At 35.0% G+C, this 18,882-nt stretch overlaps 1 protein-coding gene across 1 annotated transcript in view; it reads left to right on the top strand.

Annotated features, from left to right (window-relative positions):
* Positions 1 to 18,882, top strand: part of ZFHX4 (zinc finger homeobox 4) — a 177,785-nt gene that overhangs the window by 25,623 nt on the left and 133,280 nt on the right. The window contains exon 3 of the mRNA XM_045560887.1: positions 619 to 1,121. Within this exon, the coding sequence (XP_045416843.1) occupies positions 619 to 1,121 (503 nt within the window). The remainder of the gene's footprint in view (positions 1 to 618; positions 1,122 to 18,882) is intronic.

Below are 18,882 nucleotides of genomic sequence, written 5' to 3'. Positions count from 1 at the left end.
ATTAACACATGCTAATTTGCATTAATTGCCTGCCATCATTAGTCATACCTTACAAGGTTTGTAGTTTCTCGATTTTGGTGATTAGTCCCTAAAATATCAAACTTGAGCTTCAAAACTGTATACCATTATTTTCAATTAAATATATTTAAGAAGTATTGTAATGGCTGTGATTGAAGATAATTAAGCTAACAATAATACCATTACCTTATCCCAGGTATTTGGCAGTAGATTACAGGCACGCATACAGTATTAGCCAAATCTCATCAAGCTTTAAGACAAATTGGGAAATAACAATTAGTGCTTATGTAAGTTTATGTAGGCTTTTAAATTGAAAGCATGTGACTGTTTTGTTATGGTATTGATCAACTTCCTTGCCCTCGAAAATACAAATTTCAGAATGACATCATGCCCAGTAGGAGTAATTAAAGCTATCTGATGAGGGAATTTAGAAGTTGAAAGGGATGATTGTAATTGATCCTGATTCAATCCTATTACAGCTTTTTATAGTTTAAGCTCTAGAGAAAGCACATTCCTTGTCAAGACTTTATTTTACAGATTCCTTTGTGTGTGCTGTGTTTTCTAGTCTCTATTTTCCTTTTAATTTTTTTTTTCCTGTAGTAAATAATGAGCTGCCGCCTGAAATCCGGCTTGCCAGTGGTCAGCTAATGGGTGATGACCTGTCCCTCCTTACTGCAGGAGAGCTGTCACCTTATATCAGTGACCCAGCGCTGAAGCTATTCCAGTGTGCTGTTTGCAACAAATTCACCTCTGACAGCCTGGAGGCCCTAAGTGTGCATGTGAGCAGTGAGCGCTCTCTCCCTGAAGAGGAATGGAGGGCAGTAATTGGAGATATCTACCAGTGCAAGCTCTGCAACTACAACACTCAGCTCAAAGCTAACTTCCAGCTCCACTGCAAGACTGATAAACATATGCAGAAATATCAACTGGTGGCTCACATTAAAGAAGGGGGCAAAAGCAATGAGTGGAGGTTGAAGTGTATTGCCATTGGCAACCCTGTTCACCTAAAATGTAACGCGTGTGACTACTACACCAACAGTGTGGATAAATTACGCTTGCATACCACCAATCACAGGCACGAGGCGGCCCTGAAGCTCTACAAGGTAAGCAGTGACATCCATTTCCGCTGGCACAGAGCAGAAAAGGGAATTAACTGTTTCAGAGCTTAGAGCACAAATCTCTGAGTTAAGGGAAAAAGAGGGAAAACAATCGAAGGGCAAGGTGCACAGTTTCTGATTAATATTACAAAAAGCATATTGGAACATATGGAATGGGAGACTTTATTTAAAAGTTTTGCCATATGTCTAGTTTATACCTGTCTCAGCTCAGTGGCGTTCTCTTCCTCACTGGCTTCCCTGAAATAACTTTTCTGTGTGTTGTCGTGTATAAAATAATACTTTTAAAACCTATTTGGTTTTAAAACTCTTGGTTAAATGTGAATTGTTATAGGGAGCAGAGGACAAAAACAATGCCCTACCTTGGGAATGCATCATCTTTTGTTTGGTGACAAAGATGATCCAGATGTGATGGGATTTCTTTTTCTTCTGTGTGTTCTCAGTAACATTGAGCATACACACCTCCCTTAGCATCAGTTGAAAGTCTTCAAAAGTAAACTCTGCTGTTGTTTTGCATGACTGTTTTCCCAACTATTACTGTTCCCCTCCATATGGATGTGGTATGGATAAATATGCTCATAAAATGGTAAATATACTTTTATTTTTACTGGGAAAAACTATGCAGATGTAATGAATACGAACAAGTGATGAACACCGTTTATTACACAACTTGTCTTGACTTTTTCTAAACCCTAATTACTGATTAATTTATTTTCTGCAGTTTGTTCACCGGATTGTCTTGACTGTCTTGGTTCATGTACAAATGTAACACATTCATTACTATGATGAATAACTTGGTAACTTATTAAAAACTTCTTTTTGTCTAGAGGATATTAAAATTCAGAAAATATTGCAAACCATTAGTCATTGTAACAGGCTCTAAATATGATTACAAAATCCATTTTGCAAGTGTTATCTATTGATTTATACTAGAAATCAGTGATAACTATACTATCAGGAGTCAACCAGTGATTATAATACCTATGGCTTTTCTAATACTATTTAAAATTATGAACACACAACAAAAAGAGCAGATTGTGGCTCTCTAGATTAGGTGCCGGAATTATTTATTTGGGTTGGTCTAGTACTATGTGTTTGGGTTGTTGCTCGAAGTTCAAATTCGAGATAGATGTGCTGTTCATAAAAACCTAACAATTTAGTGTGAGAATTTGTAACATTGTTCCTGTGATACTGGCACCCTGTGGATCAATAATGAAAGCATTAGATTTGGGTTACACAGTTTGGGGAGTGCAGGCCCTAATGTAAGATGGAAAGCTTCTAAGTTGACAGTATTGAAAATATCATATAAAGGATTAATTGTAGTATAATTCATAGGTTTTGCAGCAACAGTTGACAACTGTTCCATTGTCTACTTCTTTTTTTCTGTTGATATCTGACCTATTAAAATTTTTAGAATACCTAGGTGAAAAAAAAAAACAACAAACATTAAGTTTGTATAAATAATAGATTTAGACCCTGGGAGCTATATAGAATATTCATGAACTGTGTTTACATTCATGCAGCTCCTCTAACACTTTAAATTAACATGTTGTGAATAGAAGATATAAATGTACAAATTTTTCTGTTTTATTAATCTCATGGGAAGACCTAAAGAAAGGTAGAGTGTTGTTATTTATTTTTGCAGGAAACGTTACTTAATTGTGTGATAATTATTTAAACATGGTATTTGGGGGTTGTTTGTGTGGGGGTGTGGGTGTATAAGTGTATCCATTCATTCCATAAGCGTGGATTGACCACCTATCTCTCTGCAGAGCAATTTGCCAGATGCTAGAATTACTTTTAAAAGTTCCTTTTCGTGGAGAGTTGGATATTGTCTTTGAATTTATAACCACCAATTGAGATAAAAGCTTGATTATAAAGAGGGCCTTAGAGCAGAAAAAGCTTCAGACCCCCCAACCAAAAGCTGTACTCTTTCCTTAAAAATCTTATAAGTCATATAAAAATTTACTCTTCTTCAGTCACTTATCTTTTAAATACTCAAGTATCCTGTTTAGTGTAGCATTTAAATATGGTCAGCAAACAAACAAAAAATTACTTTGAACAAACTTACCTTGAATTAAAAGATGATTTCAATATCTTCTTTTAATATTTAGATAAATATTTGAGCAATTGACACTTGATATGAGACAATCGAATTACATTCTTTCGTATTATCCTTCAAGGAGCATTCGTTGTTTCTATTAGTAACTAGAGAGAGATATACTTCAAAATAGCAATGGGTTGAAGATGCCATTTCTAAACTGATTTCAGAAACTGCGGGTCAGACATAGAAGATTTTCAAGTGCAGTAATGAGGATATTAGCAAGCTTGGTTGGCTTGCGTTGGCAAAATAAAATTGGTTCGTAAGTAACATTAATTGCTTTTAAATGAGAACCTAACAAATTGGCTTGGGCCTGGAAAAAAAAATGATGCTTTATAATATGCCTAAAATATTAAAATTAGACTTAAAATAGTTTCTGAGCTAATGACTAGACAATAATCTGTCTAAAACCCATTTTCATTAGGTGTTTAATTTATATCATTTTGCATCATGAATTATTTAGACTTCAAGGGAAAGTGACAAGTAGCAGTTATAAGACAAACACAGAGCTGCGAGAAAACAGCTTGTCTTGTTATTGACAACATATTGATTCATAACACTGTAAATGTGGTGATGTGTCATTTCCATTTCAATAGACTACCTATTGCATTGTCAAACTGAAGCAGTATTACCTAAAAGTGTGTGTTCTTAGTCTAGTTTAAGGAGGTTAAAAGTTAAAGGTTAAGGGTTAGCTTAAAAGCATCATCTGCCTAGCTGCTTAACTTTAAACTGATCAGTTTAATGAAAATCTGTTTTACAGATGTTGTTTTAATGTATTTGGCAGGATTTAGGCAGCTTTAACATTAGACGTATGCTAGTAAAAATTATTTCTTTATTTGACCAGAACAACACCTTTCCTTTTATGTTTAAGGTAGAAGGCTTGTGGGTTATGGTATTTTGGCAAAGAACCCAGAGGCGGAATGTGTTGATGATCTTTCCATATGGACTCAAAAAAAGAATACCTTTATGTCTATTGCTAACGATGACTGCAAAAACAAACAAAGCTGTATTCATTTTTTGGCAGTGTTATTTTCCTTAGAATTTTTTTTAAAAAGCAATTTTGTTACTATTAAAAAAAATTCTTACTCATTTCTTCAAATGGAATTCTCTGAAGTGCTAAGTACTATTAAATTTTAGTTTTTCCTCTAAAAATTTTAATGATGAAGCAAAATTGCTCTAGGAAAATAAAACGATAAAATGGAACTGCACAATTGCTCATCTTTATTTTTAATTTATGACTGTATATTTAAAGTGAGGTTAATAAATATGAAATGTATAGATAGCTACAATTGGTCTTGCAAAGTAAATATATATATGTGTGTGTATATATATATACATAAATATACACAGAGTGGTTTTCCAGTGAACCCATTTATTAGATTTAATCACATTATGAACTAATGAATAAAGTGAGGAACATATTAAAGAAATTTCTTTATTTCTAATCCTCATTTTTTAAAAATGCATTGCAATTTGCTCTACCCCCTTAAATGATCCTAAACTTTTCCTAAAGAGTACAGTAAAGAAACTTTTTCTAAAGAGTCCAGTAAAGATATAAAGAAAACAACTTAGCCCTCACTAAACATTCCAACTGAGGAAGAATAAGTAAGACTGACAATATTCCAGATTTACAGTTGAGTTGAGTTTGTTCTTGGCTCAGTCTGGCCAAGACTTTTCTGACCAACTGATTGGTCTAACCACCATCGTAAGCAGGGCACACAAATACTCTTGCTGCACCTGCACTTTGGCTGGTCTTCTAATATTAAATGTATTTTTAAGTGAGGTGTTCACAGCTTTGCTGGTTCAAAATCAATAGCTTAATTATACTAGCTTCTTTTTTCTTCCTGCATCTGCTAGGAAGCAGAGTAGTCTGTCTGAATTCCATGATGCCATTTTCATATTTGGATTTCAAATTGACTGAGAGCAGTGAACAAATCGCCTGTCTCCATGGTGAGCAAAAGAACACACCTGGGATTTAGTCCTAGATAACTTTTAGTGTAATATTCCCCCAAGGAACATTTTTGGGGTTTTCTCATTTTCCATATCCATGTCAGGGATAAAAGAATCCAGTTTAAAATCTAAAATCAAAGATGTGGGAGAGAGCCACAAAGGAGGATACAAGGAGGAACACTGGGAAAATTACATGTAAAGGAAATAAAGAATGGAATAATTAGCTTCACCTACCTTTTGTGTTTTTTTTTTTTTTTCACTAGTAGGAAATAATAATGCGATTAGTTTGAAATTAACAAAGAGTCACAGGTATTTTCATTTCAATAGGCCTGAGTCCAACTTTGCAATTTAAAATCAAATATACCAGATATGTACCATTTCAATTATTGAACTGTCATTGTCCCAGTGTGATGGTAAAAGAGGTCAGGAGATTGTGTGGTATACATTTACATAAAAGTCATTGTGCAAAAGGAAATTGGAATATGTGTGTATATCTAAGAAACCAAAACAGGTTTTTCTTAATCTTATTCTAGTCATTTGTTTAGATGAAGAAAGCTGTTTTCGCAGATAAACAAAAGTTATTCTTTTATGTTGCTAAACATTAACATAAGTATGGAAATTTTTGCACTTTTTGTATTAGTTTCAGATTTATGTTCATTTCAAGGTTGAAATGCAGTGTGAAATTTAATTCCAGTTGCAGGATTTGTTTTAAAAAAGTAATCACAATTCAAATTATTCTATTATATTTTCATATAAAAAGACAAGGCAGAGATTGAAAAAATTGCTTTAATGGAACAGGATATACTTGCATAATACTAATAATTAATAAATACACACATTAAATAAGAGGAGTTGGTTGTCATATCAACTAATAAATCACCACCATTTTCAGATTAAATGTAATTGGCCAACCCTATCGATGACGTCTACTTCTGTTTTTAAGCTTGACATTTGCTGAAACACAGCCATGTGTTATAATGTGGCTACTTCAGTGCAAATACAAACCTTCTCACTGCATTCGCATATCAAATAATATTACATTATAAGCTGATAACCCTTTTTGTATCCCACCAGAAAAGAAAATGACCAAAGACCTATCTACTGGTATCAATCCCTAGAAAGATTGATTTAGATCAGGCATTAGTAACTTATTACATCCATGTTAGGACAGACAAAATGATTTTTGGTGTGTGAAATTGTTGTCAAATCAAGGCAAAATTTTTAAAAAGCCAAGTGTGTCGTTGGAACTTTCCTGTTTTGTTTTCTACATCTTTCCTTAACAAATGCTGCTGTTTCCCTATACGTCAGGCACATGTTATTATGCTGTTCTCTGTTTTTCTGAAATCCTTGCTATTTTATCCTACCTAGATCTTCTCTTCATGGAAATAGTCCATGTTATAGGATTACCTATCTAATTCCCCACAGAAAATTAGCAGTCCTTTAATCAAGGGGAATGAAGCCTTTTTATAAAATCAGAATAGTGCATCCCTCCAAAAGTGTAAATGACTTTCAAGTCTTTTTCAGAGTGCATTTTTTTAAAGTAATTGCTTAATCTGGAGGAATTTCTAATGTTTTTTTTTTTTTTTTGGCGGGTGGGGGGGGAGGGGTGATTATGTGAGGGATTGGGTTTAGGTAGGGCAATACCCCTACCTAAGAGCTTTCTTCATTCACTCCTTCTAAACACACATACACCTACACACACACACACCACCACCACCACCACGACTACCACTACCACCAAACCCCACCTCAGAAACGGAGTCAACAATTTGGCACCATCATTCACTTCAGGAAAATGTCAACTCATACTTTATGATTTACATTACATTCTTTGTGTAACTTGTGTTCATTCTGTCTCATGTGAAGTACAGGTATGATTTAACCAAAAGTGATAAATCCCTCATTTGTCACCCACCCTGAGGTCATTTAGGTAATGCAGACAAAGGTGCTATTTCATAATTAATGTGCTCTCCTTGTGTATTTTTTTGGCTTAAATTTAATAGTCCCTGTCAGCAGAGCTTGTTTAAAATTGCTGAAATGTTCAAATGGGTGCTGGGATGCCATGCAGTAATGCAGCCAGAGTCATATGTTAACCAGGCCTTGTGCTGCTGAAAGGGTCTTGGCCCTGGGTGGAGTGAGGAGGAGCTAGCATTTGTATAATGACCACAGTTCTGCTTCCAGAACATCTGGCCTTCCTGAGTTCTACTGGAAATGCTTTACCAAGTTTGCTTTGAGTCTGAGCCTATGCTCAGGCTGAGTTCAATTAGATGTGGAGATTTGTTCATTATTCAGATAATTCAAGCCTTAAAAGGCATTTTGCCTCCAAATTATCAGTGTATTCCAGGGGAGCATAGGAGGATATGATTTATTCAAAAAGTGAAGAGCAACAATGGAGGTGTAGCCACCTATAACCATTAGGAAACACCTTCAAAGATTCTATGCCCTAGGAGTGTGATTGCGCCTAAGTTCTGTTTGCAGATTACCCAAGTGATGTCTCAATTTTTGCTTCCCATAAATACAGAAACAATTTATTGAACACTTACTATGTAACAGGTTTTCAAATGTCTGTGTATAGTGGTTGTGTCTCATTATTGTGATGGGATATAAACCATCTTCCTAGATGCTGCTCAGAGACAAAGAGATTTCTAAGGTGAAGCTTCCTAATTCACTCTGCTTTCCAAAATCGCATGTTAGATTTGGTGGTTAGATGTCAGGGGCATTAATAAAATTAAGAGTTAAATCCATAGAACTAGTCATCAAAAGTTTCCATGCTTTTTTTCAACAATGGTTAGTCAAAGGGCTGCCGGTGACTGGCCTCTTGAGTCACCGGCAGATGTAGTATAATGTCATGGGTGTGTCTTGGCTTACTATTACTGCCCTATTGCATAACAAGACTTTATTGATCAGTTTGAGAGAAGGATTATGTTGGGACTTTGAGGCTTTGAGGGCCCGATAGAGCTCCTCTGTTAGTTGGAACATTTATTATATATCATTTTTTCAAACTTGAGGATGATGCTACTAATTCATTGCCTAGAAAATGAAGAAAAAAACTACTTAATAAAGAACACCAAATGTGTCAAATCACAACTTCTGTCGACCTTTTAAACATCCAGGATGCTAATGTAATATGAGTCTTGGGGAATCTCTGTAAATATAGTTTACCATACGGTCAGTGAGAGTTCTACCTAAAGATACATTATGGTAATAGCTAGTTACACTGTTATTATCACAGGTAGTAACAGTTGTGTGTGACGGCATTTTACTTTGCTTGGTTTTGTAACCTTTTATTAATATTTTATTTTTCTTATCTTTAAGGAAAACGACTTTTGTATTCTTGAGCTTACGTACATTAAATGTGCATATGTAAATATAAAAGTGTATGAAGACCATATTCAGATTTTGATCCAGATTTTCTTAAAGCCTTTATTTCACTGGAAGTATTAGCATAGAATACACATTTCCTTCTCCTAATGCATAAGGAGTAAGTGTTATGGCTATATGTGCCCGTCAACCTAATTTTTAAGGAGTAGTGCAAAGGAAGGTTAAGGTTGGAGGATTATTTGTTCTTTGATATCTGCTGATAGAATTAGTGGAATACAGGGCTGAGGATGGAAAGGAATGAGCTATTGATAGATCCACTGTATCAGCTGACTTCAGTTTTGGAGGAAAACTTAAAATTGATTTTTAGTCTGTGATTATGTGTCCTGTGGCAACAAGAGCCTCATTTATAGGTAGAGTAGGTAATTGACCGTCTATACGTAACTTATGGGATATTGGGAAGAATTTTACCAAGAATATCCCTTCTTCTCATTCCAGATACTCTATCAATGATGAAACCATACTGACAATTGACTTATTTATTCATTGCCTTTTACTGTGGTACTACTTTTTGGAGAAAACATATACTGACAATAGTCATAAGTTAAACTCCTTATGTACGTTACTTCTTTTACTCTTCTTAACAGTTATATGCTATTATTCTCATTTTGACATATGAGGAAACTGAGATTCAGAGAAAAACCCTTTACTGGAGTCCTTACAGATAGTCAGAGAATGTATTGGAGTTCTAACTTTGGCGTCTTTTCAGCCCATGCCCTAGCCTACGTGATGAGGCTTTGTTACTATAATAAGAAAACTTTTTGTATTTGAGGCTGGGAATTACAGGATGTGGGAAAGGATGAGAAAGGCTGGGGACCACAGAGGCAAATTTTACAATGTTGTCTAGGGCTTTCACTTCTTCAGGCTAGTAGGTTTCCTTAAAGATATTGCAGATGCAATGAGAGCTGGCCAAAAGCTTTGCACACCACTGGAATGATGAAATCAAACCTACTGGGTCCTCTGTGAGTTGGAAGGAGAAACTGTTAGTTAAAATAGTTACCTGCGTATTTCCTGTGATAACAGAATCTTTCCACTTTAAAAAACTTCCTTTTACTGGCATGTTTAGGTGTTTGGTATATTAAATAGAAAGAACTAATAGAATATTTATCACTTCTAGTGCCTGAGCTCTCAGTGCTTGCAAGTTAAGCACCTTTGGAAGCTGCATTAATTCATTCAGGTCACCAGGGTACCTCACCAGTAATGTACTAAATGGTACCCTGCTGACCTGAAACAGGGAATGTGCCTCCCTAAGCATTTAACTTACGACGCAGGAACAACTAAAGCACAATCTACTCACTGGCCATAACCTTAATCACCTTTTCTCTCCTTTTTCTGGCATCCTTATAACTACTGGAGGAAGTCTTCTTCACTTGCTACTTACTAGGATTTTTAAAGATCATCTTATTTTGAATTATAATTATTATTTTTTACTTTTGTCTTTCACTTCTTACTTTGATCCATTTTAGTTACAAGATCCTAGCAATTTTCTTTCCAGTGTTCATGCACTCCTTTCCTCTCTCTTTCCTCCTCAAAAATTTTGGTAATGATTTCAATGGAAAGCCCAAAGTCTTGTTAGAACTATTTACATTTACTAAACGTAGGGATGTTTGGGGAAATCTTGCCTCTCTGAATCTGACTACCCGATCCTGCAAAAACTGTCAGTTATTGAATTTATTAATGCAATGTTCTTTCATTGGAAAGTAAGAATAGTCTTAGTTTCAACATGACAGAATTGCTAACAACATGGAAGCTCCCAATAACTATAGCTGTTGTGCGTAAAGCATGTGAAGGCATTTTGATAGCTATAATGTGTGATATTTTTCAAAGACTTTAAATATTTCTAACTATCCATTTGGCAGGTGAGAATAACACTAGCATATGTCCTTAGGGGCTAAAATCATTCATTTTTCAATTGCAGAAATCAGGTAGCGAGTCTAATTGCCAGCACCTCTGAAATAGTCAGTGTACAAGGCATCTCCTTTACGTCCAACATACATGCAGCACTCACCACTGAGTAACAGAGTAGGTGGCATCAGTGATGGGAGAGGGGGAAGTAATTTTCAATTTTTACACCAAATAAACAGCATTGTTTTTGAAAAAGATTAACATGGTAAAATGGGAATTATGCAAATACCAGAATTTGCTTTTTGGAATTTATTGTACTGGGTGAATTTATATCACATAATACTTTAACAGGGAGAAAATCCTCTCCTATTTACTATGTGATGCTAAATGTTACTATTTTTTTTTTCAACAGAAGCTCCTCAATGTCTTTTGAGAAATAATTGGGCTAAAAACAAGTTCTGATTTATTATTATTTTTTATTATGATTTATATTAGAAAATTAAGTAATTAAAAGAAACACATTTAGATGGAAAAGCAGTGTCAAATTTTTCCATGATGAGTATTTCCTGAGAAGATACTCCCTAGTTTCATAACTAAATTCCTTAAAAATAGATGCAAGGGAAATTCATAAATAATTTCTCCTCAGAGAAAAACAGTCTTTGGCTCTCTTAATTCTCTAAATATTAGAAAAACTAAATGGGATGTTTTTTGAAGAACTATTAGCTTTTGGAGCATTCCTTCTGAACATGAAGGTAGAAGTACAATCTTTAAGTCACAAATAAGAAAATGTCTTCCTAGTTACTGAATTGTTCAATTTTGTCAGCATTTACTTAGATGAATCTTTCAAAATAGACCGTCAGGCATAATATTTACTTACAAGTTCCTGTTGCATTTACTAGGTCATTGTTTTTCCTTCCCATAGAACTGTGGCCACCCCTTTAATTAGAGTAGCTTGAAAATGTATTGGGAAACAATTGATACAGAAGAAGTACATTGAAATTGGTTATATAATTAATTATATATATAGATGTGTTGTATATATGTGTGTGTGTATATACACACATATATACATTTCTCCAAAAAGTGAGCAATTTAGTTCTTTCAGTGGATGAAGAACGTGGATGTATTGAGATCAAATGTATTAGGTGATTAAAACGGACAAATGCCAGTACCCCAATGATGTTTTCCATACATGTCCAAGGAGAACTACTTGTACTTATTTTGCTCAAACACTGGAACAAATTGCATGCATAAGTGTGTGTGTGAGAAAGAGAGAGAGAGAAAGAAAGAAAGAATACAATATATGAAAATGTATTAAAAATTGATGAAGATTATGGGGTTAATCATTAATGCCCTTATTTTGTTTTAAAGTAGATCGCAGAAATCTCTTCCTGTGCATTGTAAGTGTTCTCAGTCCCTAGAGATAATAAACCTTTGATGATGTTGTGCAAGATTCGTCAGCGAGTATTGAGATCAGTTCTGTATGTACACATGACTAATCAAAGGTTCAGGGAACAGGATATGATTTGGTAAAAGTGATAGGTTCTTCAAAAAGTAAATGACCTCACTAATTGTGGGAGTACATTAAGCCTTTTTTTCCCTACAAAAATCAAGTCCTGCTCCCAACCTTGCAGTACATATCCTTTTGCACAGGCTTCAGCACTAAGTCTTTTAAAAAGTATTTTTAAAAGCAAAGATTTTCTCCAATTCATGTCTACCTAATTAGTACTCTATTCTTTCTTTGGTCTTAAAGTCACAACATATGCTACAAGATTCTTAGACTCAGAGATATTCTTGAAATTCAGGGAATTAGGTAACAAATTGACCAACTGTCGTATGTACAAAGTGGGAAAATGATGGAATAAGACAGCAACCTCAATATTTAAGCATGCAATTGTATGAGAAAATGTGACTAAAAGATTCAAGAAAGCAATTCTTTATTAGAAAGGAAAGGAACTATAAAGTTATAAGCTGTAAAATCTACCATGTTGGCAGTGCCATGTTGAGGCCATTGTCTTCTGCTTTGCTGCTGCCTTTTTTTTAATTTGCGACTTTATTGAGATATAATTCATATACCATGCAATTCATCCATTTAAAGTATACAATTCAGTGGTTTTTGGAATATTCACAGAATTATGCAACCGTTACCACAATCGATTTTAGAATATTTTCCTCATTCCCAAAAGAAATCTTGTAACATTTTATCTGCCCACCCCCATCTCCAACCCTCCCTCCCCTGGCCCTAGGCAATCACTAATTGCTTTCTGTCTCTACAGATTTGGCTGTTCTGGACATTTCATATAGATGGAATCATAGTATGTGGTCCTTTGTGACTGGCTTCTTTCACTTAGCATAATGTTTTCAAGATTCATCCATGCTGTAGCATGTATCATTCACTTCTTTTTATTATGAAATTTCTGTTGTTCGGATATAGTATATTTATCCTGCATCAGTTGATGGATATTTGGGTCGTTTCAACTTTTTGGCTATTATGGATACTGGATATTTTGGATTATGGTCGTTTCAACTTATTTCGCTATTTTGGCTATTATGGATAAAAACTTGCATTTTTATGCAAGGTTTAGTGTAGACATAAGTTTTCTTTTACCTTGGGTACATACCTAGCTGTGGAATTGCCAAATTGACAATTTCTGATATTAACTGGATTCTCAGTACTGCCAATCAGTTCTTATTTTGTACCTGGTCAGCTCCTTCTCTCTTTTCCTTTCAAGAATACTTGAAATTTTTACCACTTTCCAAATGCCTCTTATTCATCTTTTACTCCCCTCTGGCCAACTAGCTCAGTAAGAAAAATCTATACTAATATGTATTGACCACTTATTTGGTGTCAAGATAATGTCCTCAGTTCCTTAAATAGATTAACTCATTTAATTCTCCCAGCAAACTTACTAGGTAGGTACTACTAGTATGCCCATTTTGAAGATGAGGAAACTAAGGCAATGAGAACTTAATTTTTCCAAGATCGCAAAGCTGGTAACAGTGATTACTAAGTCAGGATTTGAGCTCAGGCTGTCTAGTTCTAGCACCCACAGTGTTAAATAGGACACTTTTCACAGTGAAGATACTGCATGGAGAGAGAATACGGGGAAGGGAAGGCCTGTTTGTGGCAGAAGGGGATGGAAATACAGGTGCGACTATAATAGTTGACCTTTGAAAAGGATATGTATCCTCTGAGATAGAAAGAAAAGAAGTTATGATGAGATGGAGATTTAAAGATTTGGGTCAGGGAGAGGAGGGGGGAGGCGTGACAAATTAGAAAAATCACCCATAACACTATTCAGGCCTTAGCTCTTTTTTTAAGTCTGAATGTAAACCATTGATTGGATTCGTACTATGGTCTTTGAAAAATATCTACAAACTGAATTCCCTGTATTTGTAGAAATGAAAAATTGGTACATTGATGACAGCTTAAATCTATTGAAGTACATTTTGTCAGACGGGTGATCTAGTAATATACAACTGCTCATTTGTCCTCATTCATTAAAAATGCCTTGTGCTGGACCCCCAGGTGAATAAGACAGACACAAAGGGAATATGATGTAGTTCCTGTCCTCAAGAAGCTCACCAGTTTTTAGAAGCACTTTTCCTCTGGGTTTTATTTTCTCAATGGGTTGTCCCTGTTCACAGCCTTCCTGAATTCCACAAATTCGTTGCAACATTTTAAGTACTTTGTATAACACATTTTAGTAGTGTTGACTCTTTTGTGTCTTCTAGAAAATTAATATTCAGATTTTCTTTGGTATTTGGGCAAAAAATAGATTTCTGCCTTGCAGAACTTTGATAAAGAGTGGCCGGCTGTGTGTTTCCACACCAATAAAGATGTCTCCTGGTTGGAAAGTAATGCTCAGTAACAGTATAATTAAAGTCTTCTCTCTCTTTCGCCTCCACCTCTCTACATATGGGATGTTTGTGAGTGTATGATTTTTATGTTTTCATAGTGGTAAGGATATGGATAGACAAACTAAAATATTTCTTGGTGCTTTTATTGTTAATTGGAAGGATTTTTTTTTTCCTTTTTATAGGTATAAAAGCAAAAATATATCATTTTCTTGTATGTGATGTAATCAGTATAAAATAGTCTTAATACTTTACAGCTATTTCAGGAATAATCCTATTTGATTCAAACAACTATTAATGCTTCTTGAAGTTTTGAATTTCTAGAGACCTACTGATCTTCGTATGGTTCACTGATAAGGGTTTGATGAGATTAGGCGTTGGGCTGCCAGTGTCCCTGTTCGAACATTACTATTACATACTTTCTTCTTTCTGTTTTACCATGAAAATGAGTTAAGGGGAAATTATGCAAGAAAAGATGAGAAACTCCCATATTATCTCATGCTAAAAGAGTCTCTGGAGCTGCTTTCTTGAGTCAGAAACATAGTGAAACTGAACGAGTGACTGCCCAGGTCAGCATTTGTGTCTCTGGACACTTGATGAGCTTAGTAAGCATTGACAAGGCAGGTATCAATTTTGATACTGTCCCATTATTAATATATTGAGGGTGGAGCATGGTCGGAGGGTGTAGGGTGATATCTCAGAGAAAGTGAAAGATGTGTACAATTATCTGCCTATATCTCTGTGTAAATCAAGAAAAATTTAGAAGAAAGTTAGGCATTTTCTATCTTAAGGTGTCCAACTGACTTTCTCACTCTCAATGTGGATTTTGGCAAGCTGTAGTTAATATATTAGTAAATGGAGGAAAAAACACTCCATTGAGTTCTATAGATCTTAATTGAGGTACAAAAATAGCTTTGAAAAAATTATGAAGATGAAAGCTTTTCTTATATGTGGAAAATATTACTCATGTCTTGTCAGCACACCCACTCTATTGGCATTGCGTTTTGTACTTGGAGATAACTTCTGCTTTCTTATTATTGGTAAGGTACTTTCTTTTTTAATTTCTGTAAGTGTACTTGGTTCCACACTATTATATCTAAGGCTTGTCATTCCTGAAAAGCCATTCTTAACTTTATCTTTCCAATTGGCCTTCAATTGAAATTTGCTTTGAAGAGGAATGTAGCTATACTCATCAACTTGAAAAGGGGTGAATACAGTTCATAGAAAGTAACTATTTGTGTATCCTTTTATGTGCTTTAACTTCAATATCCATTCTTTCTTAGAAGTTTGCCCACAGAAAAGGAACTGTGTATTACACTTTTAAATACCAGTTTTCAAGTCTGCCAAGTGTGAATTTGCAAATGAGCAGTAGTAAGTGGAGCTCACAGCTAAAAAATAAATGTTTAAAGCTTCTGTATCTGGCATTACTTTTACTTGTGGAATGCCTTTGGAACAATACAACAATTTTTTCATCTGTAAAATGGGTTCCAAGTTATGTTTAGAATTAAGAAATGACCATTAACTTAATGGTCTTTGAGAGGTGTTCTAAACTTAATCACTTCTGTGGTCTGTGGTTCTCAGAGCTGAATTTATGCCAAGCTTTAACAAGTATCTCATCTTAAATTGCTGATATGTATATCTCAAATTGCTGGTTTTCCATTGTTTTGTTTAATCCATGAATATATGTTTATATGTTTTTCTTATCTAAACAGAAAGCAGGGTAAAAATCATATCTAGAGAAATAACTGAACTACATTTCTTAATCCCCTTATTTTATTTACTTATTTGATTACTCATTTCATTTATTCATTCATTCATTGCCCACTGTGTCAGGCACCATGCTAAGAAACAGGGACACAGCATCAAGCAAGAGGGACACAAGCCTTGCTTTGGCGGAGTTTGTGGTTTAGTGGAGGAGCTAGATAAGCATTAAACCTATAATCACATATTAAACAAGGAAATGGTTTACTATTGTAAACAAATGATATAATTAGTACTTTTGATTTGGAACGTTTATTTGTGTCCTTCGTAGCTTGGGATTTGTATAAATGAAGCCCTTTCTCTAATCTTTTAGGAAAGCGAAGAGTTTGAATAAGACCCTGAATTGAGGTATTTAGAAAGGTGGCTGGGGGCTGAACTGAATTGACTTCACAGGATATTATTGGCTGTCTTGTAGAGGGGGGAAAACAAAAAACAAAAAACAACACATTTACCACTGAGATTTTTACCAGGGAGCAAAGGCTTTCAAACTTCTTAGAGTCATGAAATGGTTATGTGAAAAGTCATGCTAGAAATGGCTGCATATCCAGTTGACAGATTTGTACAGAATATAATATGGAAGGTTGGATGAGATGAAGCTGACCATTAGATTTCCTGTTGGAATGTTTAACACATGCTGATTCCAAGATCACAACCTCTGCAGGTACATCCCAGATATCTCTTTAAGACATGATTGTGATAATCAGCCAAATTTGCGGGCCCGCTGGACTAGAAGATTTTGAAGGTTGCTTGTAAATCTAAAAACTCCATGAGAAGACGGTGAATATACTGGCTATACTAATCTCAGCTCCATTAGTATCTGTTTCTCTCATGTTTAGAAGAAAGAAACTGGGTCTCCTGTTCTCCCCTGTAAAATCCCTCCTGTCACAGGCTAGGATTTTGCTAGGTCTGCCAATGCTGCATACTCTGTCCAAGTAAGTCATTGAAGGCATCACCCTCTGTCTTGTGCATTGTTCTGCCTCTAAGGACAAGAGTCTGACATGTTTCGAGGTACAAAAATCCCATTGCAGCAGGAAAAATGGCAAGCCATTATGCAGAAAACCTTTCTATACAGAACAGCCATTCTTTTGTCAAGGTCTGGCACTTTGGTGAGCTGTTGGGCCAAGAAACCACTTTCTAAGTCAGAAGTTGGTGAAAAAAAAAAAAAAAAAATCCAAGGCCCTTGGATTAAATTTTGTAAGAATATCTTTTTGGTAAGTTTTTGAAATCATGCTCTGCCTAGTCACAGTTGCAAAAATCCACTTCCCTTGTACATGAAGATATCCTCAGGCAGCAGACATACAGTCTATTTTTTGAGTAGGAATCTTACAGACCTCAGGAGAGCCAACTTCCTCAGCCCCACTGGCTTGAATGCTTATTTGTAACTCACTGTAATGATTCTGCAATTTTTTATTTTCTTGCTATTCTGGGTAGGCAGATTCTGAAGTTTGTTTTGGAGTTTTACTTTATAACAGCATATATTCTCTCTCTCTTTCTCTGTAGCTATGGATATAAATGTGTGTTTGGGTGTATGGGGGTGTGTGCATGAACATGTGTATCAGATATTGATGAAGTGTCTATATAGGTATAAATACCTCTTTATCCTGTTTATGATAGCTCTATAGTGTATGTTCTATAATTTTATACTTTTAATAACATCCCATATTTTTCTCCCAAATATAACATCAAATACAAATGCAATGGAAGCTACACTGACCACCAGTGCTAAAAAGAAGCAAATAAATATGCTGCCCAATTTTGTGAGAAACAGAATATACATTGTCATAATACTTTGCTCTGAAAAAGTTATTGTATTTAACTATTTGTAAGTTAAAAAATGAATTTTTGTCTATTTCATAAAGAAGTACCTCTTCTATAGATCAACTTGAAATAATCGATCTCTTCTGTATTGACCACAAGAACTGTGCTTTTAAATATGGTATGGATCTACTGTAAAATGCCGAATGCCAAACTGTATCTGAGTCCCACTGGCATTATAGCCTGTGTTTCACAAAAGACCCAAATGAAACAACCCCTCTCCCCATAGACCGAATAGTTAGATTAATGAAACAACTGAGTGATTTGGTTAAAAAAAAGTCACACCAAGTATTTCAAGAGTTTGCTAATAATTTGATGGGTTTGATCACTTACTGATCATTATCAGCTGATATATATAGATGAGTGAAGGACAGAAGTTTCTTGCCCTTCCAGGGATATGCCTTGAGCATTTTGGCAATTTCAGGATAATGTTCAATGAGCATACATACGTGTACTGTAAATCTTTTGAGATTTGTGCTTAAGTAAAAGACATACTACATTATCTTTATGTTTGTTTGACCTAAAGCATTCTGCTCCGCTATGACAGACATATCATTCTCCTGTGCCAGTACAAATGCAAGGACATTTCATAGTCATAATCTGTTAATACCAGTTAGCAGTGTCACAAATTAAAGCATTAGTGGATTTGTGTTGCTTGTGGAAGGAACGGATATAAAATACCAGGAGGTTGAAGAAGGAGGGGCAGTTTATTGTAACATAATTCTACATACCATGTACAGTCTCCATGCCAGTGGTGTGAAGGCTTTGAGTACACCTTCAAAAAGAGTTCAAATGAGTAGTTGGTTATGAAAAAAATATCTTGTTAAGATACATTAGTCCTGATATTTTTTAAAGAAAAAATTTTTGGAAATTAGCAGAAAGCAAAAATCAAAAGAGAATATATCCTTTTTTCAAAGAAAAAAGATTTTATTGCTTTGTGAACATGTACATTTGTAGTGGAGACAAAATATTCTCCCTAGCATATGAATAAATGTGTTTTCTTCAGTTGTGTTGTTTTGAGCCTATACATAAATAAAAAGT

Source organism: Lemur catta, chromosome 9 (genome assembly GCF_020740605.2).
Source record: "Lemur catta isolate mLemCat1 chromosome 9, mLemCat1.pri, whole genome shotgun sequence".
NCBI classification, from domain to species: domain Eukaryota; kingdom Metazoa; phylum Chordata; class Mammalia; order Primates; family Lemuridae; genus Lemur; species Lemur catta.
This window is presented reverse-complemented; position numbering and strand designations above follow the sequence as displayed.